We start from the raw sequence: 17,296 nt of genomic DNA on the forward strand, positions 1-17,296 counted from the left end.
ACAAACAGAATATAGTGTGAGATAAAGGCTTAGTAGCTTTTGCAATATACCAGTGCCAAGAGATACATACAATAAAGAACTTCTGATAATGGGAAAATATCCATCAGCTTCTGTTGAGACTTTAAGTTTCCTTCAAGCATGAGTGCATGTGGATTACAACCAGCTGGAAACAGTGATAGCTAACAAAAACTGGTTTGGTCTGATGCCACACAGACTAGGTCTGGAGCACAAATTCTTACAACCATATTCCTGAACCACCACGAACTCTTACTTCATGGCAGCGCATAAAGACTCAAGGAAGTGTTTTTCCATGCCAACAAGCAGCTGTTTAACTACGAGGTCCTTATAAGATGAAAGGGACAAAATCCCAAGGCCTTTATTTTGTTGCTACTCAGTTCAGCTGGCAACAGATCAACTTCAGACGTGTTCATTCCATTGTTCTGACACACACAGACTGAGAAACAATAAGCCAGGAACCGTACCTACAAAAGCAGTCCTAGCACACCCCAAGATCTGCTAATGAAATTTAAAGGGCAAAGTGGTAGGAAGTGATATCCTGTCTTTAGACACAGAGACATTTTGAATTACTCCTGTACATCAAATCCGCTTGCATCTCACACTCAAAGCACTTTTTTTTTTCCTTAACACAGCCATCCTAGAAGGTCTCAATTTATAGTGAGTAAATCAGTAGCAAACATCAGCATCTTCTGATTGTGTTTTAACGCCAAAATTGTTGAGACCTGGACAAAAGCAAGCAAGACTTAAATTATAAAATAGAACTATGCTCTGAGACCTTCAGAGAGAAGAAATTCCCTGAGGTAGGCGTTCCTTCAGGAGCTTTATCACTTACAAGTTTACATGTCATTAGTTGCATCCCTTTTTTATTTCGGGACAATTAATAACACAGATTATCTCCTTTATGTCAGCAATTTTCAAATGTTCAATGGGGAAACTATGTGTGACCTATGCTAGAGATTCATCTGTTTTCTCAGTCTTTCCTCTATGTACTAATCCTTTCCTGCTCATTTCCCCAAAGGATGCTACAGCCTGCTAATTAAGAAGCCTGCTGAAGTAGAGAAGTGTTGCAAATTTGTTTAAACTAAACTTCAGTTGGGCCCATAGTGGCATTTCACCATTTCTGTTATCTGAAGGGAAGAGGAAAGCTGCCCGCAGCCCTTCCCTGGGGGATCCTGTTGTTGCAGGAAGGATGTATCTAAAGTAGAAGCACTAGCCTCTTACAAAGGGGCCTTTGGAAGAGCATCTAAGATAAACAGTACCTGTTCAGATAATCTGTCTGGTTTCAGCTTTTCTAGAGCTTGAGAGCGCATGGGAACAGGTAACATCTGGTCTGCTACAATACCAATCCTGTTTGGCTGAGACATCCAGCCCTTAAATTCCTTGTTAGTTGCTGGTCTTAATAGCTGTAGGGACTGTGGGTGAAGACTGTGTCTCTTATGTTAGTACAAAGTTGTGCACAATGGGGCTTTTAGATATATTTATATAAATTAGATAATTAACAACAGTAGGATAGGAGTGAGGATATCTGCTGTTAACACTGCTCTCACCTCTGACATGGTAGCAGAGCACTCTTGTAGGTGATGGCTGCAGGCAGAGGCAGCTGGGAGGATGCTGCAGAGTGTTCTAAACTGTGTGTTCCTGTGTTCATCCTGCTTTAGTGTTCTCTCCTCTCTTGAACATTTAAATGATTTGTTACATGGGTAACTGTCATGGTTTAACCCCAGCTGGCAAACCAGAACCACACAGCTGTTAGCTCACACCCCCCTTTCCTCCCCCATCTCCCAGAGTGATGGGGAGGAGAATGGAAAGAATGTAACTCCCATGGGTTGAGATAAGAACAGTCCAGTAACTAAGGTGTAACACAAAACACTGCAGCTACCACCAATAATAATCGTGGTAAGGGAAATAACAAGGGAAGAGAATACAACTGCTCACCACCCGCCAACCGATACGCAGCCCGACCGAGCAGTGATCTAGCCCTTCTGGGTAACTGCCCCCAGTTTACATCCTGGGCATGACGTGCTGTGGTATGGAATACCTCTTCGGCCAGTTTGGGTCAGGTGTCCTGTCTCTGCTTCCTCCTGGCTTCCCCTCCTCCCTGGCAGAGCATGAGGCTCACAAAGTCCTTGGTCAGCATAAACATCACTGAGCAACAACTAAAAACATCAGTGTTATCAGCACTGTTCCCAGGCTGAAAGTCAAAAACACAGCACTGCACCAGCTACTAAGAAGGAGAAAAATGACTGCTGCTTCTGAACCCAGGAGATTAAGTACAAATTCTGTGCCACTGAAGATGATAACCCTCTTACAGTTTTTTGCTGCTTCCATAAGGTCAGGATTTCATCTAACGGAACTGTTTAAGCTTTATTTTATTCAGGCCCAGTAACTGTTTTAAGATTTCATTTACATATTGTGCTACTTGAACCTATTTCTGCAAGTTGATGAACACTCAGCAAATCACTTTTTCTTCGGGCATTTTGGAAAAAAAAACAACCAAAAAACCCAAAAACATAAAAACCCCAAACCCAAACAAACCAAATATTGCCACATGTTGAAGGAAAGCAACTTTGAGTTAACAACTGAATGTAATTGCCCTGGAAAGCTTAATTTTTTAGCTGCATTCAGCCACCCAGGCGATGGAAATATTTCATTTCATCAAAGCATCAAATGTTACCTGCCCAAAGCTATGTTGCATCAGTTTAATATCAGACTGCCTATTAGAGTTCTGAGTAACAGTCACAGAGGAAACTGATTTGTCTACAAGGAAGCTGCAAATTAAAAAACATGCAAATTCAAGTTATGCGTGAGAATTCTTTTAATTAAGCACTTTAAGTGATGTTTTTAGTAACAAAAATTAGGGAAAATACTGTAAAAACCAGCATATTAAAGCACACAGAGAAGCTGCTGGTAAAACCTGTAACACTTTTACTAGAAAACCAAAACCATCTTCTTAAGGTGTTTTTAATATAAAAATATGTACTACTTTTCCTTAGTAAAAACCTTCAACAGTGGTTGCTTTGTACAAGCTTACAGCTATGCATACAATAAAACATCACCATCTTGACTCTAATCCTGTCTTGGAGCCAGTGGAGGTTTTTGGCAACTTCCTCCTCTGCTTGTCTATATTTTATTGAAGGATCAGTTATTTCCTGTTTTGGCACCCAAAGGCCAATAGTTTGGATAGGTCACATGCATTACAAAAAGCCTGATATACACACAGATTAAAGTAGGCAACTGCTTATAAATCATGCAGTTTATTAAGGAGTCTGAATTCATAAGCAATTAAAAAATCCCACAAGTCCAAGTTAATCAGAAATCAGTGCTCATAGTTACAGGCCTTCTTCCAGCATATAAATTGACATCAATGAGGATTAAAATGCAAAAAACAAATAAAGAGAAGTAGCTTAAACGTATACACAAATCAAGATCTTGGACTAAATGTGTCATTTCCTCTTTTTCCCTAGCTCTCCAGTGATTCTTCCAAGTAATGTAGATATGCTCTTATGCATGTGGATACTTATTAAATCTTCAAACAAGTCTTTCTTCTTCAGAACTGGTGACCTCTGAATATGAGGAAATATCCCTGAAAAATTACATGAAGATGCATATATGTAATCAGTTTCCAAACAGTAAAGGGCAGCTCAATACTCAGTTTTCTACATCCATGTTTCCTCCATCTTTAACTGCTGGTCCCTATTTTATCAGCATTGCCCCCAAGCCCCTTGTTTTAGTGATAGCCATGACCCTCCATTTGCAAGTTGCCTTTTAGTGACAAGTTACTTTGATCTTTTCCCCCAGCATAGACCTTTTCCTTCAGTGTTCCTGTAAAATTCTTCCATTTGTAATTAGCAGAGTCTAAGCACTTGAGCCTGGTCACAGCCTTACTGACTGACTGGCTTGTCATCAACCTCCCTGCACAGTGAATGAGATCTCTCACATTGTTTAGTAGCACATATGTTTTTAGCTTGAGAAACTATGGGGCATTTTCTTTGAAATGATCTCCAAAAGCCCACACTTGGCTTTATTTCTTTTACACACATTTGTCTTCTTAAAGACTGTTTAACACAGTATCTGTTTATTTACCAGACCTCAGATGCATAATACAGCAGCCTTTGCCCCGCTACCCTCCCTTGCACCTGATCTGAGGTGCTGATTTGAGCCTCATTACCTGCACCTGTGAGGGAGGTGTGCACAGCTGCAGCCACTCTGAGTAGCAAGGTAGCAGGGGCACGGCTAGGTGAGGAGAAGAGAGGCAGAAAAGAGGTGGAGATGTGTTTTTGGTTTTGTTGTTGTTGTTCAAGTGTTTATGGAGGGGATGTGCTACCTGGCTTCTTGAAACAAGTCTTCTTGTCCAGGTGCTCCTTGGGAAAATTTGTTGTGAGTACAAAAGCTATATTCTTCTTGTGATTTTTAAGCCTTGTTTTGGCTCGTTAAGAGTTTCTGACAACTATAATGTATCTAACTAGTGTTGTAGTATGCTGGACATGTTTTTATGAAATGTGCTTTTTCATAGCATTCAGGTTTTTTTTTGGGGAAAGGGATGAGCTACTAAAGATATCTTGGCAAGGTAACTGTAAAGGACTCTCCCTACTTGTCTCAGTTTAAAGCTGACTAACACTTCTTTGTGAGATATCTGGGGAAGTTGAAATGATGCTGGTTAAGTAAGATTTTATCTGGATGGAGGTGGTTTGTCAGATAACTCATATATGGCTGTTCTGATTTTGTTGTATTTTTAATAGATTGTATAGAGTTTAAAGAGTATCTTGAGATCTGTTACTAACTACAGTTAGAAGCCTGGTAAGACTAGAAAACAGTGTTTGCACCCCGTAGTCTGGACTGGAGCTACTTTTATCATTGTCTTGGTGTACACTCAGACAGAATAGTTTTTTTCCCAGGAGGTCAAAGTATTTTGTTCAGTACTACTGTGAAACTTTCACCAAGGCCTTCAGGAAGTTTTTTGCTTGGAGCACTTCTGACTGCTGTGTATTGTTGGTTTTTCTTGTTTGTTTACTTGCTTGTTTGCTTGGTTTGGTTTTTCTTTTTCTTAGAAAAAGCCTAGTTCCTGATACTCAATTTTCACAATGTCCTCATGGGGTTTACCCTTCAGTTTTGAAACCTGACATTAAAACAGTAACACCTTAACATCAATGCTACTGTGTCAAGTGCAGATCTCTGTTTTGCTTTTCCAATTCCATGATATGTTTAAGGACTACAGTGAATGTAGCTTACAGCTTGCTCCTGTGTTATGATCCTGTTTGCAATTAAAAAAACTAAACCAAACAAACAACCCCCCCAAAACCCAAATAAAAAACCCCAAAACAACACAAAATAAATATTTAAAAGGAGTAAGATTTAGAACTTCAGTATGGAGCAATAACAATGTTATCAATGGCTGCAAAAGTAATGGTATAAAGCAAAAGAAATCTTGCTTTGTTGTTTGTCTTCTAAAACAAGCCTACTGAGAGCTATTTGTACCTACCCATGTAGATGTGAAATACAGAAGGTTGTTCAAATGCTGTTAGTGCTGCTCTTTGGGCTAAGACAACAGGCTTGTATATTTCTTTACATGTAAGAAGCAGTAGCTCTATTCCTCCTAATTTCTAGGATGTGATTTCTATCTGCGATTATGAACAACTGATTTCTGTTTTCACTGGTGAAACAAGGCAGTAAGGTCAAGAGTTACCAAGATTAAACCAGCTGGCTTTGTCCAAAAACTGGGAGACTTGGATAAGAGGTTAGATAGCTCCTCCAAAAAATTAAAATTATGTGGTCACTGTTATAAGCTGCCTGCTACTCACTGATGTTAATCAATTGTACAGAGAAACAGATTAACCGATTACAGCTCACAAAACAAGGAGGTAAAGAAATGGAGAAGGGGAGGAATCCTTGTTTGTCTTAAAGTGTGAATACCTAGTAGCACTTAAAATCTGTTTAGGAGTAAAAAGTCCGTATTAATCACAAACACCATAATTTGATTCTTCCAAATATGTCAGACTGTTACTCTTAATCTCAACTGGAGCAAAAGCTCTTTGTTTAGGAAAATCACAGTGTGATATAGACATGAAGAGCCAGATGTAAACAAAAGGCTAAAGATGAATTTAGTGATATTCAGAGCTGCAATCCTGAAAACAAAAATTTATCTAGTGCTTTAACCTGGTGAACATCTCGCTTTTTGATGGTACTACTGCTTCATGTTTCTGAAGCTGCATGTTGTTTGCATTCAAAAGTGCATCAGTCTGGTCAGGAGTGAGCAACTTGCTGCCTTTGTGATGCCTAAGGCCACTTGAGAACCAGAAGTGGCCTGTCTGCTGTCACCAGAGTGCTGTCTGCTGTCAATGTATGTCAACTCAGTCAAGATTGTAGAGCTATGTGATAGCTCTGATTCTTTGCAGAGCAGGATAGGATCCACTGTTTGCTTTTAAAATGCAGATAGTGGTGGTCTGACTCAGAGTTTAGAAATTGTCCCAATGTGTGCAAGGAGTTCTTCATTCTAAGGGGATTGATTCAAACAGAGCCATCTCCTGGCTTAATGGCTAAGATACCCTTTGTAGGTAATGGGGGTGAGGGACCTCTTGATCCTGTCTATCAAATCCTCTTTCATTACACAAAACATCTTGAGGTTTGTGGGCAAGAATTGGACTGTCCAGTGGTATAGTGTCCCTGAGGCAGAAGAATTCTGAGTTCATAGTCCCTTTTTTAGAGAGACTGTGATGGGTAGCTGCCCAGAGAGGTTCTTCATTCTTCCATGGACATTCCCTCCAGACATTGATAACTAACACACTGATCTAGGAAGCGGAGGTAAGGGTCTGAATCCATTAAAGTGAAATGGCAGTTCTGCCTTGTCACTGTGGGCCCAATTCACTACGCTGTTGGTGATGGCAGCAGCATTTCTACCCTTCCATCAGCTTATAGCACCTTCCCCTTCTGAAAGTGGACATCCTCGAGGGAAGGATACATCTCTTGGTAGCAGAATCAGAACTGAAGCCTTGGAAGGGACTGAGATTTAGGAAAAGCTATGCTGTATCTTCCTATTGAGAATGAGGAGGATAATTGACATGATACCTGTTGCAGATCCTGCTGTGAGGTGCCAGCTCTCGCCTTACTGAATATGGAAACATCTAGTTTAGGCCGGGGGATTTTGCTCTGGGGTTGGGAACCTGGAGGTTAGGAATTGCATCATTTAGCGTCGTAGATAGTGTTCTTCCTCCTGAAGCTGTAGCTGTGTCTGAAAGCCTGCACATGTCTGAGTCCTAGGTCTGTGTGCTGGGCAAAGTTGCCAGTATGGAAATACCTAGTGGGTGACTACTAGATGGCAAGTAAACAGCCCTGCTTTTCTGCTGAAAGACTGCCACTCTCCCCAGCAGTGTCAGTGCAACACATTCCTGGGGTAATGCACCTCTTGGAATGAAGGATTCGGAACTAGCTTGTCCATGGCACAATAGTGGTAAAAAAGCTGGTGTGTAGGAATATATTTGTATGTTCAGTTGCTGAGTTGTATTCTTTGTTTGAATTCTCCTATGTTTCACTTTCTGCTGCCCTTCCTCCCCCCACCAAACTGAATCTTAAAAGCTGTCATTAGAGTACAGGTTGTCTGGAGGTCAAATTTTTACTGAGATCACTTTAAACACAAAAATAGCTCTGTACTATTACTGTTGTACTGTTACTATTGTGCTGTTACTGAGAGGCTGTGCAGCATGTTCTCTATTTCTGTACTATTACCACATAACACAATAAGCCTGTATCTCTCTTCTTTCCTGCTAGACTAGTTATTGCCCATGAAACATGTATTAAAGGAGTAGTAACCTTGGTTTCTCACTGTGAATTGAGAACGTAGACTAGCAATCTTCTGTTCAGCTTCTGCTAGCTGCCTTCTCCCTAGGCCATGGGTTCTGGAGAGCACGCAGTCCACATAGATATCCCAGAAGAGCTGAGCCAGGTCCCAGAACAAAGCCCCATGTTTCAAGTTCTCTGATGATTTCAGAAAGATCATGAAGTCCCAAAAGCCACTGACAGAGTCAGAAATACGAGGCTTCCTCATCTCCAGTAAGACAGCTGAGGAGGATTCCCAACACTGGGGGTCTGCTCGCCCAAGAGCTAGTGGATCAATTTGGCTATGGCAGAGGAAGGGCGTTATGCAGAACGCTCCCATGATTAGGAGAGAGGTGAGTCTCATGTTGCAGTGGATTCTTCTTCTGTTCCCAAGGTCCATAGTACACTGAAATGTAACAAAACGAAAAAAAGATGAAAAATTCCTCTCTGTTAGATGCAGGAACAAAGCCCTGGTACCTTACATTATATAAGAAGGCACTTCAGATGTTGGCAATTATTTCTCTGCTCTTTAAAGATCTGTGTATGCTTTTTTTGCATGTATGAATATAAATACTAAGTGGAGTTGCATTACTCTGTGCAGCAGAAGCATGTGTTAAAATTTGTTAAGCATCCTTAAATCCATCTGATGAGTTCTTTTATGTGGAACTTCTTCATGTAGAAACTTTTTGTCCTTTCCTGATTTACAGGTCCCTAACCTTTTTCGGTAAAAAAATATTCCTTCTTGCAAAGAATGTAAGCCTTTAGGTAGTCTTGCTTTACTCAAGACTTTATAAGGCCTTTAAAATAGTCTGCAGATTCACATGCTTCTAATATTTCTGATACTACATATCTAATATGCATTTCTAATGTGTAACAGATTTGGGGGTGGGTTTTAGTATAGCTCAAGGCATGTGGAGAACCTCCCATTTTTGGACATCTACAACATCAGAGATCAGCTTTTAAGACAAACAATTCTGTTTAATGTGTGTGTTGATCACTTGAGTGTTCATGCTTTATGTGTTTGGTCTGATTGTTGGAGGATGTTGCCAGGGGAGAAGGTACCTCGCCTCATGAGCTCAAGTTAATACTCAACTGGCTTTTTGTGTAGAAAGCTTCTTCCATGAGTGGTCATCAAAAGCACAATAAATGTTTCCCTGCTCTGTGAAGAGAAATATTGAAGACAGAAGAAGCATGTAGATGGATTGTGTGTGAAAAGTGGCCAAGCCCCTGCCAGTGTGCAAGCTCAGGGAGGGGTAAGTTACTTGTGGAACATATTTTGTGGTAAATCTAAAGTGGTCTTCAGAAATGTCAGTCCTGGCAGTGATATTCTTACCTAGCCCCTATCTGGCTACCTGGTCAGGTTCTGGGAGAATTCTGGAGGTATTCAGACTTTACTCCCCAACTGCTTTGTAGTGATGAGGTTGCCCTCATGCTGCTCCCAAGACCTCCAGAAGCATTGCTCTTCTGTACGATAGTGCACAAGGCAGGTTTTGATTGCTTTCTCTGAAGCAAAATTGAAGACATCCTGTGAGTCAATGCTTCATTCTTACTTATTTGTTCGTTGGAGCCTTTCCGCTGTGCAGCATACACCTGGGCATGTATGCTATGCAATTTGTGCATACTTGTCTGTTTACCGAGACATTTTCAAGGAACGTAGAATCATAGAATAGTTTTGGTAGGAAGGGACCTTCAAAGGTCATCTAGTCCAACCACCCTACAATGAGCAGGGACATCTTCAACTAGATTAGGTTGCACAGAAATATATCCAGCCTGGCCTTGTACATGCATTCAAGAAAATATAATCTTAAAGTCTAAACAAGTTATCACTTGGTGTGAAATTGCTTATAAAGAGACAGGAAATCCACCTAGCCATAATTAACTTTGTTTATCAACCTAATTTTCAAAGCAATTTAGCAATCTCAGATATGACCATGGGAAGGAAACATTCCCCCCCCCCCAAAAAAAAAAACCAAAAAAAAACCCAAAACAGAAAATCACCAACAGATAGTTCAAAGGAGTAATACTAAAATTGGCTTTTAAGCGTGTCACTTGAACAAGGGCCATCTATTTTACACTGGTTACCAACTGAGTAGGTTGCTTTGCTTACTCTGCTGCTTCCAGCCCCTTTAGAAACTTTCTAAATTACAAAGGGGTACAAGGGTAAAGGGTTCTAGACTTGTCAGATGCGTGAGCAAAGGAACTGCCCTGGGCAGGGAGTCCACAGGATGTTAATACAACGGTGGATGTCATTTCAAGTGTGTCATCAATGGCATTGGTCAGGGCCAGTAGCCAAGACCCCTAGTTCTTATGGTCTGGTCTAATCCTGCAACATTTTGCTCTTAGTCTTCTGCAAAGTTCAGATTCAATTTTTTAGATGGCTGAGAGCTGAAGGGATGTTCAGGGAATGTCAGTTTTCATTGATCTCTTACCTGAGCTTGTGGTGAATGCTTCCAGCAGCCCCCCCCCCCCCCCCCCCCCCTTCCATTTTTTAGGTCTTTCTGTCTATAAATCGAAGTCTGTGTGTGTGATATTCGCACTTGGTTCTGACTTTTCTTTTTTTCTTTTTGCTCCCTCTTCTGGCAGTTTACCCCTCCTTTCCGCTCCCCATCACAAATAGCCCCTTACAATTGTAATAATCATTAAAAAGTGAATTAGCTCCTTAGCTGTCGCTGCTTTACGTGGTTGTGGCTATCGGCTGTGACTAGTCGCTCCATCCTACCCCTCGGGGAAGCCGAGCCCGGTCCCGCGGAGCAGCAGCGAGTGCCCGTCTCGGCGGCGAGCGCTGCTCGCGGAGCGCCGGCGGGCAGCTCCGCCAGTCCGAGACTCTGCTGGGCTCCCCCTCCGACCCCGCTCCTGGCCCGTCCCGTCCCGCCCGCTCCGGCGCCCCCGGCTCCTCAGCCCTTACCTCGGCGGTCCGGTGTGCAGGGCGGGCAGGGCAGGGCTCGGCTCTCGGCGCCCGCCGCCGCCGCGCTCCTTAAGAACCCAGAGCGGGCAGCCCCTCTTAGTTTTTACGTCAGGGCTCGGGGAGAAGCCCCCACCCCCGGGCCGTGGCTCCCGGGCACCCGGCGCTCTCTCCTTCACCTTGCGGAGCTGACCCTATTCAAGCGAGCTCCTCTCCTCTGCCCCGCCTGTCCGCTCCCCACGGAATCCTGCTCCCCTGGGGTCTGGGCTCCGACACAGGGGAAGCTGTCCGCCGGGGCGCTAAAAGAGTAACAGACCTGGGCACTGGGCAAAGCGCAGCCCTCCCTGTTCCCCCTTTCCTAGCAGTGCTGAATCGTGGGGGACCAGGGTTAAAAGCAAGCCCCTACCATACGTCTCGGGTTGTCTGGACCTGGCTCAGCCCCCAAGCATCTTGCTTGCTGTGCTCGGCTGCTGGAGGTCCCTCACCACAGAGCAGGAGTCTGTGTGGCACAAACTAGGGCTGTTTGCTGGTTAGGGTTCAGCCTATACAGTAGCAGGTCCAGCTTTCCTGGGACCTGAAGCAGAGACACAGAGGACAGTCCCATAAGAAAGCCAGCAGAGGCAATAACTGCAGCAATGGGGCTGAGCTGCTTGCTGCAGCTCAGTTCCACAGCTTTAGGTAAAGGAGAGCTACCTTGGAAGGCTGCACACCATCCCTCAGCAAAACAAAGAAAATAAAGTGGTCTAATATTGTTGTGCTTTCTGAGATTCTCAGCTGCCGTCCCTCTCTGCTGCCGCCTCCTTGGAAGAGCTGCAAAACCTCTGTACATGTTAAGGGAAACAGGCCAAGCTAGCAGAGAAGTAGAAGGAAGCTACTGCTGAAAAGGTCATCCGCTACAGCGCAGAGAGAAGAGCCTGAGCTCAACTCTGCCTCAAACACACAACTCGGAGCCGGGGCTCTGGGAGCAGGTTACTAGCCAGTGCTGGCTTAACTTTTTTAACACTAGATATGTGAAGCAGTGGGGAGGGTGACCATTCTTTTTTCAAAACTGTGTGTGGTCTGTAGGGCTAATCATGTAGCCCTGCAGCCTGTCTGCAGCCAGTGCAGCTGCACCAGTTCATACCAGTCTTCTTTCAAGACTTTCACTCTCAGCTCCCTGATATCTTTGTACTTTGAACCATCGTCCTTTCTCCATGAAGCACCTGTACTTCAGTAGCACCAGGCTTATCTTTGTTGAAGTCAGTGAGGCCATCCTGGTTTATACCAGGTGGAAAGCTGGCTTGAACCACAGGTTTTTGTTAGTGATATATGTCCTTGTAATTTTACATCTTTCTGTGCATCCTGTCCATGTAAATAGAGACGTATGTTCCTTTCCTAACCCATGATCTTACCATGAGTCTATGACAATAAACACTGTTCTTTCTTCTCCCGATGCTTTATTTCCTTTTATCCATGAACAATCCATGTGAAAATATATTCTGTGTAAGTAATGTTACTTTTGAACAGAAGTTAAAGGAACTTTTAGGGGGTGAGAGAACATCTGGCTAGAATCAATGTAGATAACTATGTGGTAGGACTCTGCCAAACTTGCACGTGTTCCTCTTATTCTTGAAGAAGTGTGGGGTTGGTACGGAGGTAATACTAAGCAGCAACTGCTGAAACAGGCTTTGTGAGGAACTGAAGAATGTCATGCCTTGCAAGGAGCCCTTGTGACATGGCAATGGGAAGCTTTGTGTCATGTAGGTTCTCCAGTGTTTCTCCTTTGCTATCAAATACAGGCTATTCCAGTAGACCGCCCTCTCCCTGGTTCTAGTGCCAAAGCGATCTTTAAGCCTTTTTGTTCAAGTTTGCTCTGTAGAAACTGAATTTGGGCCCGTGAGCTATCTGGAGTCTCCTTGGCATGTCAGTAACCAGTGTGCTTCTCCTAGCCTCTGTGTTTGGTGTTGAACTTGGTGAGGGAAAGAAGGAAAGTGTTCCTGTAAGGCATGGGTGTTGTCATGTAACCAACCTAAAGGAAGCTCCTGGGTAGAAAAGGCTCTGAGGCTGCTTGTGTTCATGGCCTGGGTGCAGGAAGCCAGATCAGAGCAGGGGTGTTTTTTTGCTGACGTTGCTGGATCCTTAGAGTGTCACTCTAAGGATTCTGCCCCATAAGGGCAGATCAAAAGGCTTGCAACTTGGAAAAGTCAAAATATCGGTTGTGAGTTGATATGTTTCTGCCAACCTGGAATCTTTCTGGACTCATTGTTAAGAAGCGAGTTAGCTTGAGTCCCCTTCTGAGGAGCATTTTATCTGATTTTGGATCAAGAGCATCATAGGTTTCATTCCACTCAGAATCCTTCTGGTAGACCCAAGGGTGCTGAAGCAGGGGTTCTCGGAGAAATGAGAGTCACTGCTCAAGGGAAATACTGCTATAGATAAAGTTACTCAGCTCCACAAATACTTCCTGAGCCTACTACAGTCTGTTCCCTCTGAACCAGAGCACTCGTATTCTGTTTCTGGGAAAGAGGTTTTTGATAATTGGATTCATCACCTCAACCTCTGAGTGGAGAAGAAACACAGAAGGATTGGCCATCTCATTCAGTTCCATGTACTCTCTCTCAGTAAAGCTTTCTGTGCCCTTTTTAGGCTATCAGTAATCTTTCTTTCATTGCACTGCATGATGTGAACATTTGCTGTCAGGGGAATACATCTTCAGCAGGTCTCCATATCTTATGAATGAATTTAATTCGGATGGGCTGTAGGTCATATTCAGAGTCATTTGGAAAAGGATGTCTTTATCAAGAGAAGTTGATTCTTTAACTCGTAGGCAGGAGAGAGATTTCAGATCATGTAATACTACAGAAATGACATTTTTTCTACTGAAAAATGTAAAAATAAGATACAAGCTAGTGTTAAAATGATCAGGCTGTAGGAGCAGGGGATGCAGAGAGAAAAGTAGGAGGCCATGTCACTGGTAGTTGCATTTTGAGTAAAGTGCAGTTATTTCCTTACTGCCTTTGCTCCCTGCAAACCCTCTGATGTGGTTCAACATTAGCAGTTGATAAGCAATGTGTTACAATTGCCTGAGCTAAGTAAGCATTTGCAAATTTAAAACAAAAACTAAATTCAGCGCTCAGTCTGAGAGAGCACAATGTGTGATGGTCCCTGCAACTTGCCTGTTACTGCAATAAGCAGCCACACCTGGATCCAGCGTTGAGCTCTGTGAAGTGAGCTGCGTGATGAGACACCTCATCAGTAAAGCCTTAACCTAAAAACAAATGCTTTCAAGGCATATTCTTAGCTGAAAGTTTGTGTTTTACTAAATTGGCTTCCAAATTTTCAGCGATCTGTGAATCGTGGCTAAGAGATGGCAAAGGCAAAAGGTGAGATTCTCTGAGGGAAGAGAGCACTTTTAGGTTTTAAATTCATGGTATGTGGCAGAGACTTGAATCTTTTTTTTTCTTTTTTTTTTCTCCTTCAAAATCCACAAAGGTAAAGTGGGGAATCAAACTCCTGGACTCCCATTTATATCTTTTAAAATTCTCTTTTAAGCAGGAGATTAAACTCCTTAAAATTGGCTCTCTGACAAATATACCTAAGAGCTTCTTGGGAACAAAATACTCATGCTTTATCCAAAGTCTATGGGTATTTTTTTATTAATTTTTAAAATGATATTTAGAGGGCTTTGAGTCAGGACTCTGTGCTATACACCATCGGTGATGACCTGAAGTATCTCCATGGAGCTAGCAGACAAGACATGGGACAGGCAAGAGATGGGTATATACCCATTCTGAGCCAGGAGTTGGTGTCCTGTGGACACCCTGGGATGTCTCTGGCCTGTGCCTGAGAAGTGGACTCCAGCCCCTGATGAGTTAGGCAAGCTTTGTGTTGCTCTGCTTCTGCTCTTTTTCCCTACCACGACATACTTCTGTGTCCTGTTGGATTTCACGGAGTTTGAAGAAGCGTTGGTGAAAACAGCCCTCTGGAGGTCTTGTGCTTGAAGCACAAGTCTGAATACTAGATCAAATTGGCTGTGTCTGGAATCCTAGTAGATATTTTTTTTCCTACTCTCTAGTTTGTTTCCTAATTTGGGCTATAGGCACATATATGGCTCTTCCAAGAAGAATTTGGCTCTTTTATCTTCACAGTTGTTTGAAAGGGAGTTATAGATGGTTTTTAGATCATATCTTTGCCATCTCTTTACCAGCTTCAGCATCTTGCCTAACAGTGTGGTAGTGCCTCTGACTTCTCATCTTCTTTGGCTAAACCTTGGTCAGGTATAAGTTGCAATATTCTAGTATTTCTTTCCTGATGAATGGTTCATCTAGCTATTAACCTCACCTATAACTTCAAAAGGCATTGTTTTTTGTTGCTGTTAGCGCCTACTGTTTAACCTGTCTAGAATGTAAAGTCTAATCTCTTGATTAATTTCTAGGTGACTTGAATGTGCAGATTTTTGTGATGCTTAAGTTCATAACACAGCTTGAGTTAGGAGCAGGTGTGTCTGTTATTTGTCTGAATACCATTGAGTTTTACCAGTTGCTACTAACTGGTAATTGATGTGTACTCGGAGAAATGTGTGTACAGATCTTCACTGTGATCTGGTGCTGCAGTCAGTATTTCATATAAGAAAACCAGGCCAAAGCTCATCTATATTTCTTTCCCCAGGATTTCTAGTTATTAAATTCTTGATGGCAAATCTGATGTTAAGTGACTGCTTGTGTGCCATGGCATGGGAGCCACGTAGTTTGCTTCTTTCGCCACTTGCCATCAAAGGGGTCATGTTCCTGTTCTAGTTTTCCTACTGCGTGGTAGATCTCTAGATCTTGGCACTCAGAGGTTTAATTCTTATTGCTAGATCTGCTTGCCCTGTTTCAGCAGTATATAGGGACCTTCCTTATTAAGATCTTTTGAGTCACTGGTGTATATTTTGCTTTTGTGTAAATGGGTCAAGTGTGCGTTCTTTTATCTCCACAGGCTTCTGTTTCTGCTGGAATTTGTGAGAAACTGCAGTTCCGCATTGGAAGAGATCTGTCTGTCTTTAATAAAGAGTTTTCCAGTCCCTTCTTGCCCGCTAGCTGTTGTGCGCGAGTAATTCTGTTACTGTGGCATATTTGAAGTGTTTTCTCAAGAGTAAGTTTAGGCGCCACTAGTCAGGTGTTTGATGTGGCTTCATCATTGACACCGATGTCATTTGTGAAAGAAGTAATGTTTCTTGTAACAAATGTGTTTAACACAAGCTTTGAAATGACATTTGGAGCAGGTATTTTACAAGTGCAAACTAAGCAGTGTTGGCTAGAAAATGAACATGTTTTGAAAATGTAATTTGGTGACATGTGACACTATGGTGTGTAAGATGTTTCCACTATATGCACTATACGTGCAAGTGATGTCTGCAAAGAATGTGATTGTGAACCTTCCATATTTCTATCCAGACCGACACATTCCAAGAAAATAATAAAATCTCCCAAACTGATCAATACAGTATACAAAAAGTTAATTCTGTGTCCTGTGGGCAGATTGTCTGACTTTAACCATTCAATGAAGTTTTTGGAGAGATCTTGATTAGTTTCGATGGCATACAGGAAATTCCTATCCATACAACTATTGGGTTTTTGAATGAAGGGACTTACTGCCATTTGTGTGCTGCACTGTTAACTCTGTACTCAAGAACAGTCATCGGTTCTTCCTGACGTTCCCTCCACCCCCCTTCTTCCTTGAGCACTAGAAGGCAATAAAGAAACTCTTCTCACCTTCAGGCACTCCAGGCAGAAGCGAGAGTCCCCCGGGTATGTCACGGTCACAAGAGCAGTTCAGTGAAACATGCTTTCATAAACCTGCCATTAACACCTAAGAAAGGGAGCCTATTACAGGATCAGTTTATCCCAGTGTCTTATAGCCAAATTTTTAGGGGAAGGAAAACACTTTCACAGTGTGTTCTTTATTGAAGGTGAGTAGGGTTGTACTGTGGTCTCCTACCTTTCCTTGCTCTAAGGGTGTGTGTTTCTTGCAGCCCTTGAGAGAAAAGGGTGTTTGAGCGTGCTTGCCTCAGAGCAGCTCCTATGCCACACCAGTGAGCCAGCCAGGAAATAGTGCCAGCCACTGTCGAGCTCCCCCCACAGCAGCCAGGGCCTGACGCTGGGAGCCTGCACCTTCAGAGCTGAAGCTCTTTGAGGAAACTAGTCTGCAAGAAGAAACTGGAGGTGGCACAGCAAATCTAGGGCCAAAGAAATGTGTCACAGTAGGCTCTGCAGAGTAATGAGGATATTCTGTTTCCTGCGAAAGGAATGGCCCCGCGGGATCTTCAGCTTTCATTACTTAGCTGATGATTCTCAGATAGTCCAGGAAACAATCTGCTTTATGTTCTGCTACTAGTTTTGGCCTAGGGTTCTTTGGCATTCATGAAGCGCTTACATCCTGGTAAGCCAGAGGTGTGATGCCTTTATACATGCGCTAGTACTACTGCAGTTGTCAGTGGGAAATGGTTATTTCCATGCAAAATCCGCTGAGAAAGGTCACTATGTTATCATGCAGAACTTAGTGCCCGGGAAATCTGCCTCCTTGAATGATTTTTCTAAGTGTAGTACA

The 17,296-nt window shown here is 42.8% G+C and overlaps 2 protein-coding genes across 2 annotated transcripts in view; one reads left to right on the plus strand and one right to left on the minus strand.

The window, feature by feature from the left end:
• Positions 1-17,296, plus strand: part of DYTN (dystrotelin) — a 62,963-nt gene that overhangs the window by 23,292 nt on the left and 22,375 nt on the right. The gene's annotated exons all lie outside the window — the stretch shown is intronic.
• Positions 3,026-8,483, minus strand: FAM237A (family with sequence similarity 237 member A). Its single transcript, XM_057411763.1, has 2 exons — positions 7,822-8,483; positions 3,026-3,601 (listed from the first exon to the last, which is right to left on the minus strand). The coding sequence occupies exons 1-2, from the start codon at positions 8,225-8,227 to the stop codon at positions 3,462-3,464; spliced, it is 546 nt and encodes a 181-aa protein (XP_057267746.1). The 5' UTR covers positions 8,228-8,483; the 3' UTR covers positions 3,026-3,461.

The sequence above is a fragment of the Pezoporus wallicus genome, unplaced genomic scaffold (assembly GCF_028554395.1).
Source record: "Pezoporus wallicus isolate ANWC-B61680 ecotype Strahan unplaced genomic scaffold, APGP_CSIRO_Pwel_v1 contig_6732, whole genome shotgun sequence".
NCBI classification, from domain to species: domain Eukaryota; kingdom Metazoa; phylum Chordata; class Aves; order Psittaciformes; family Psittacidae; genus Pezoporus; species Pezoporus wallicus.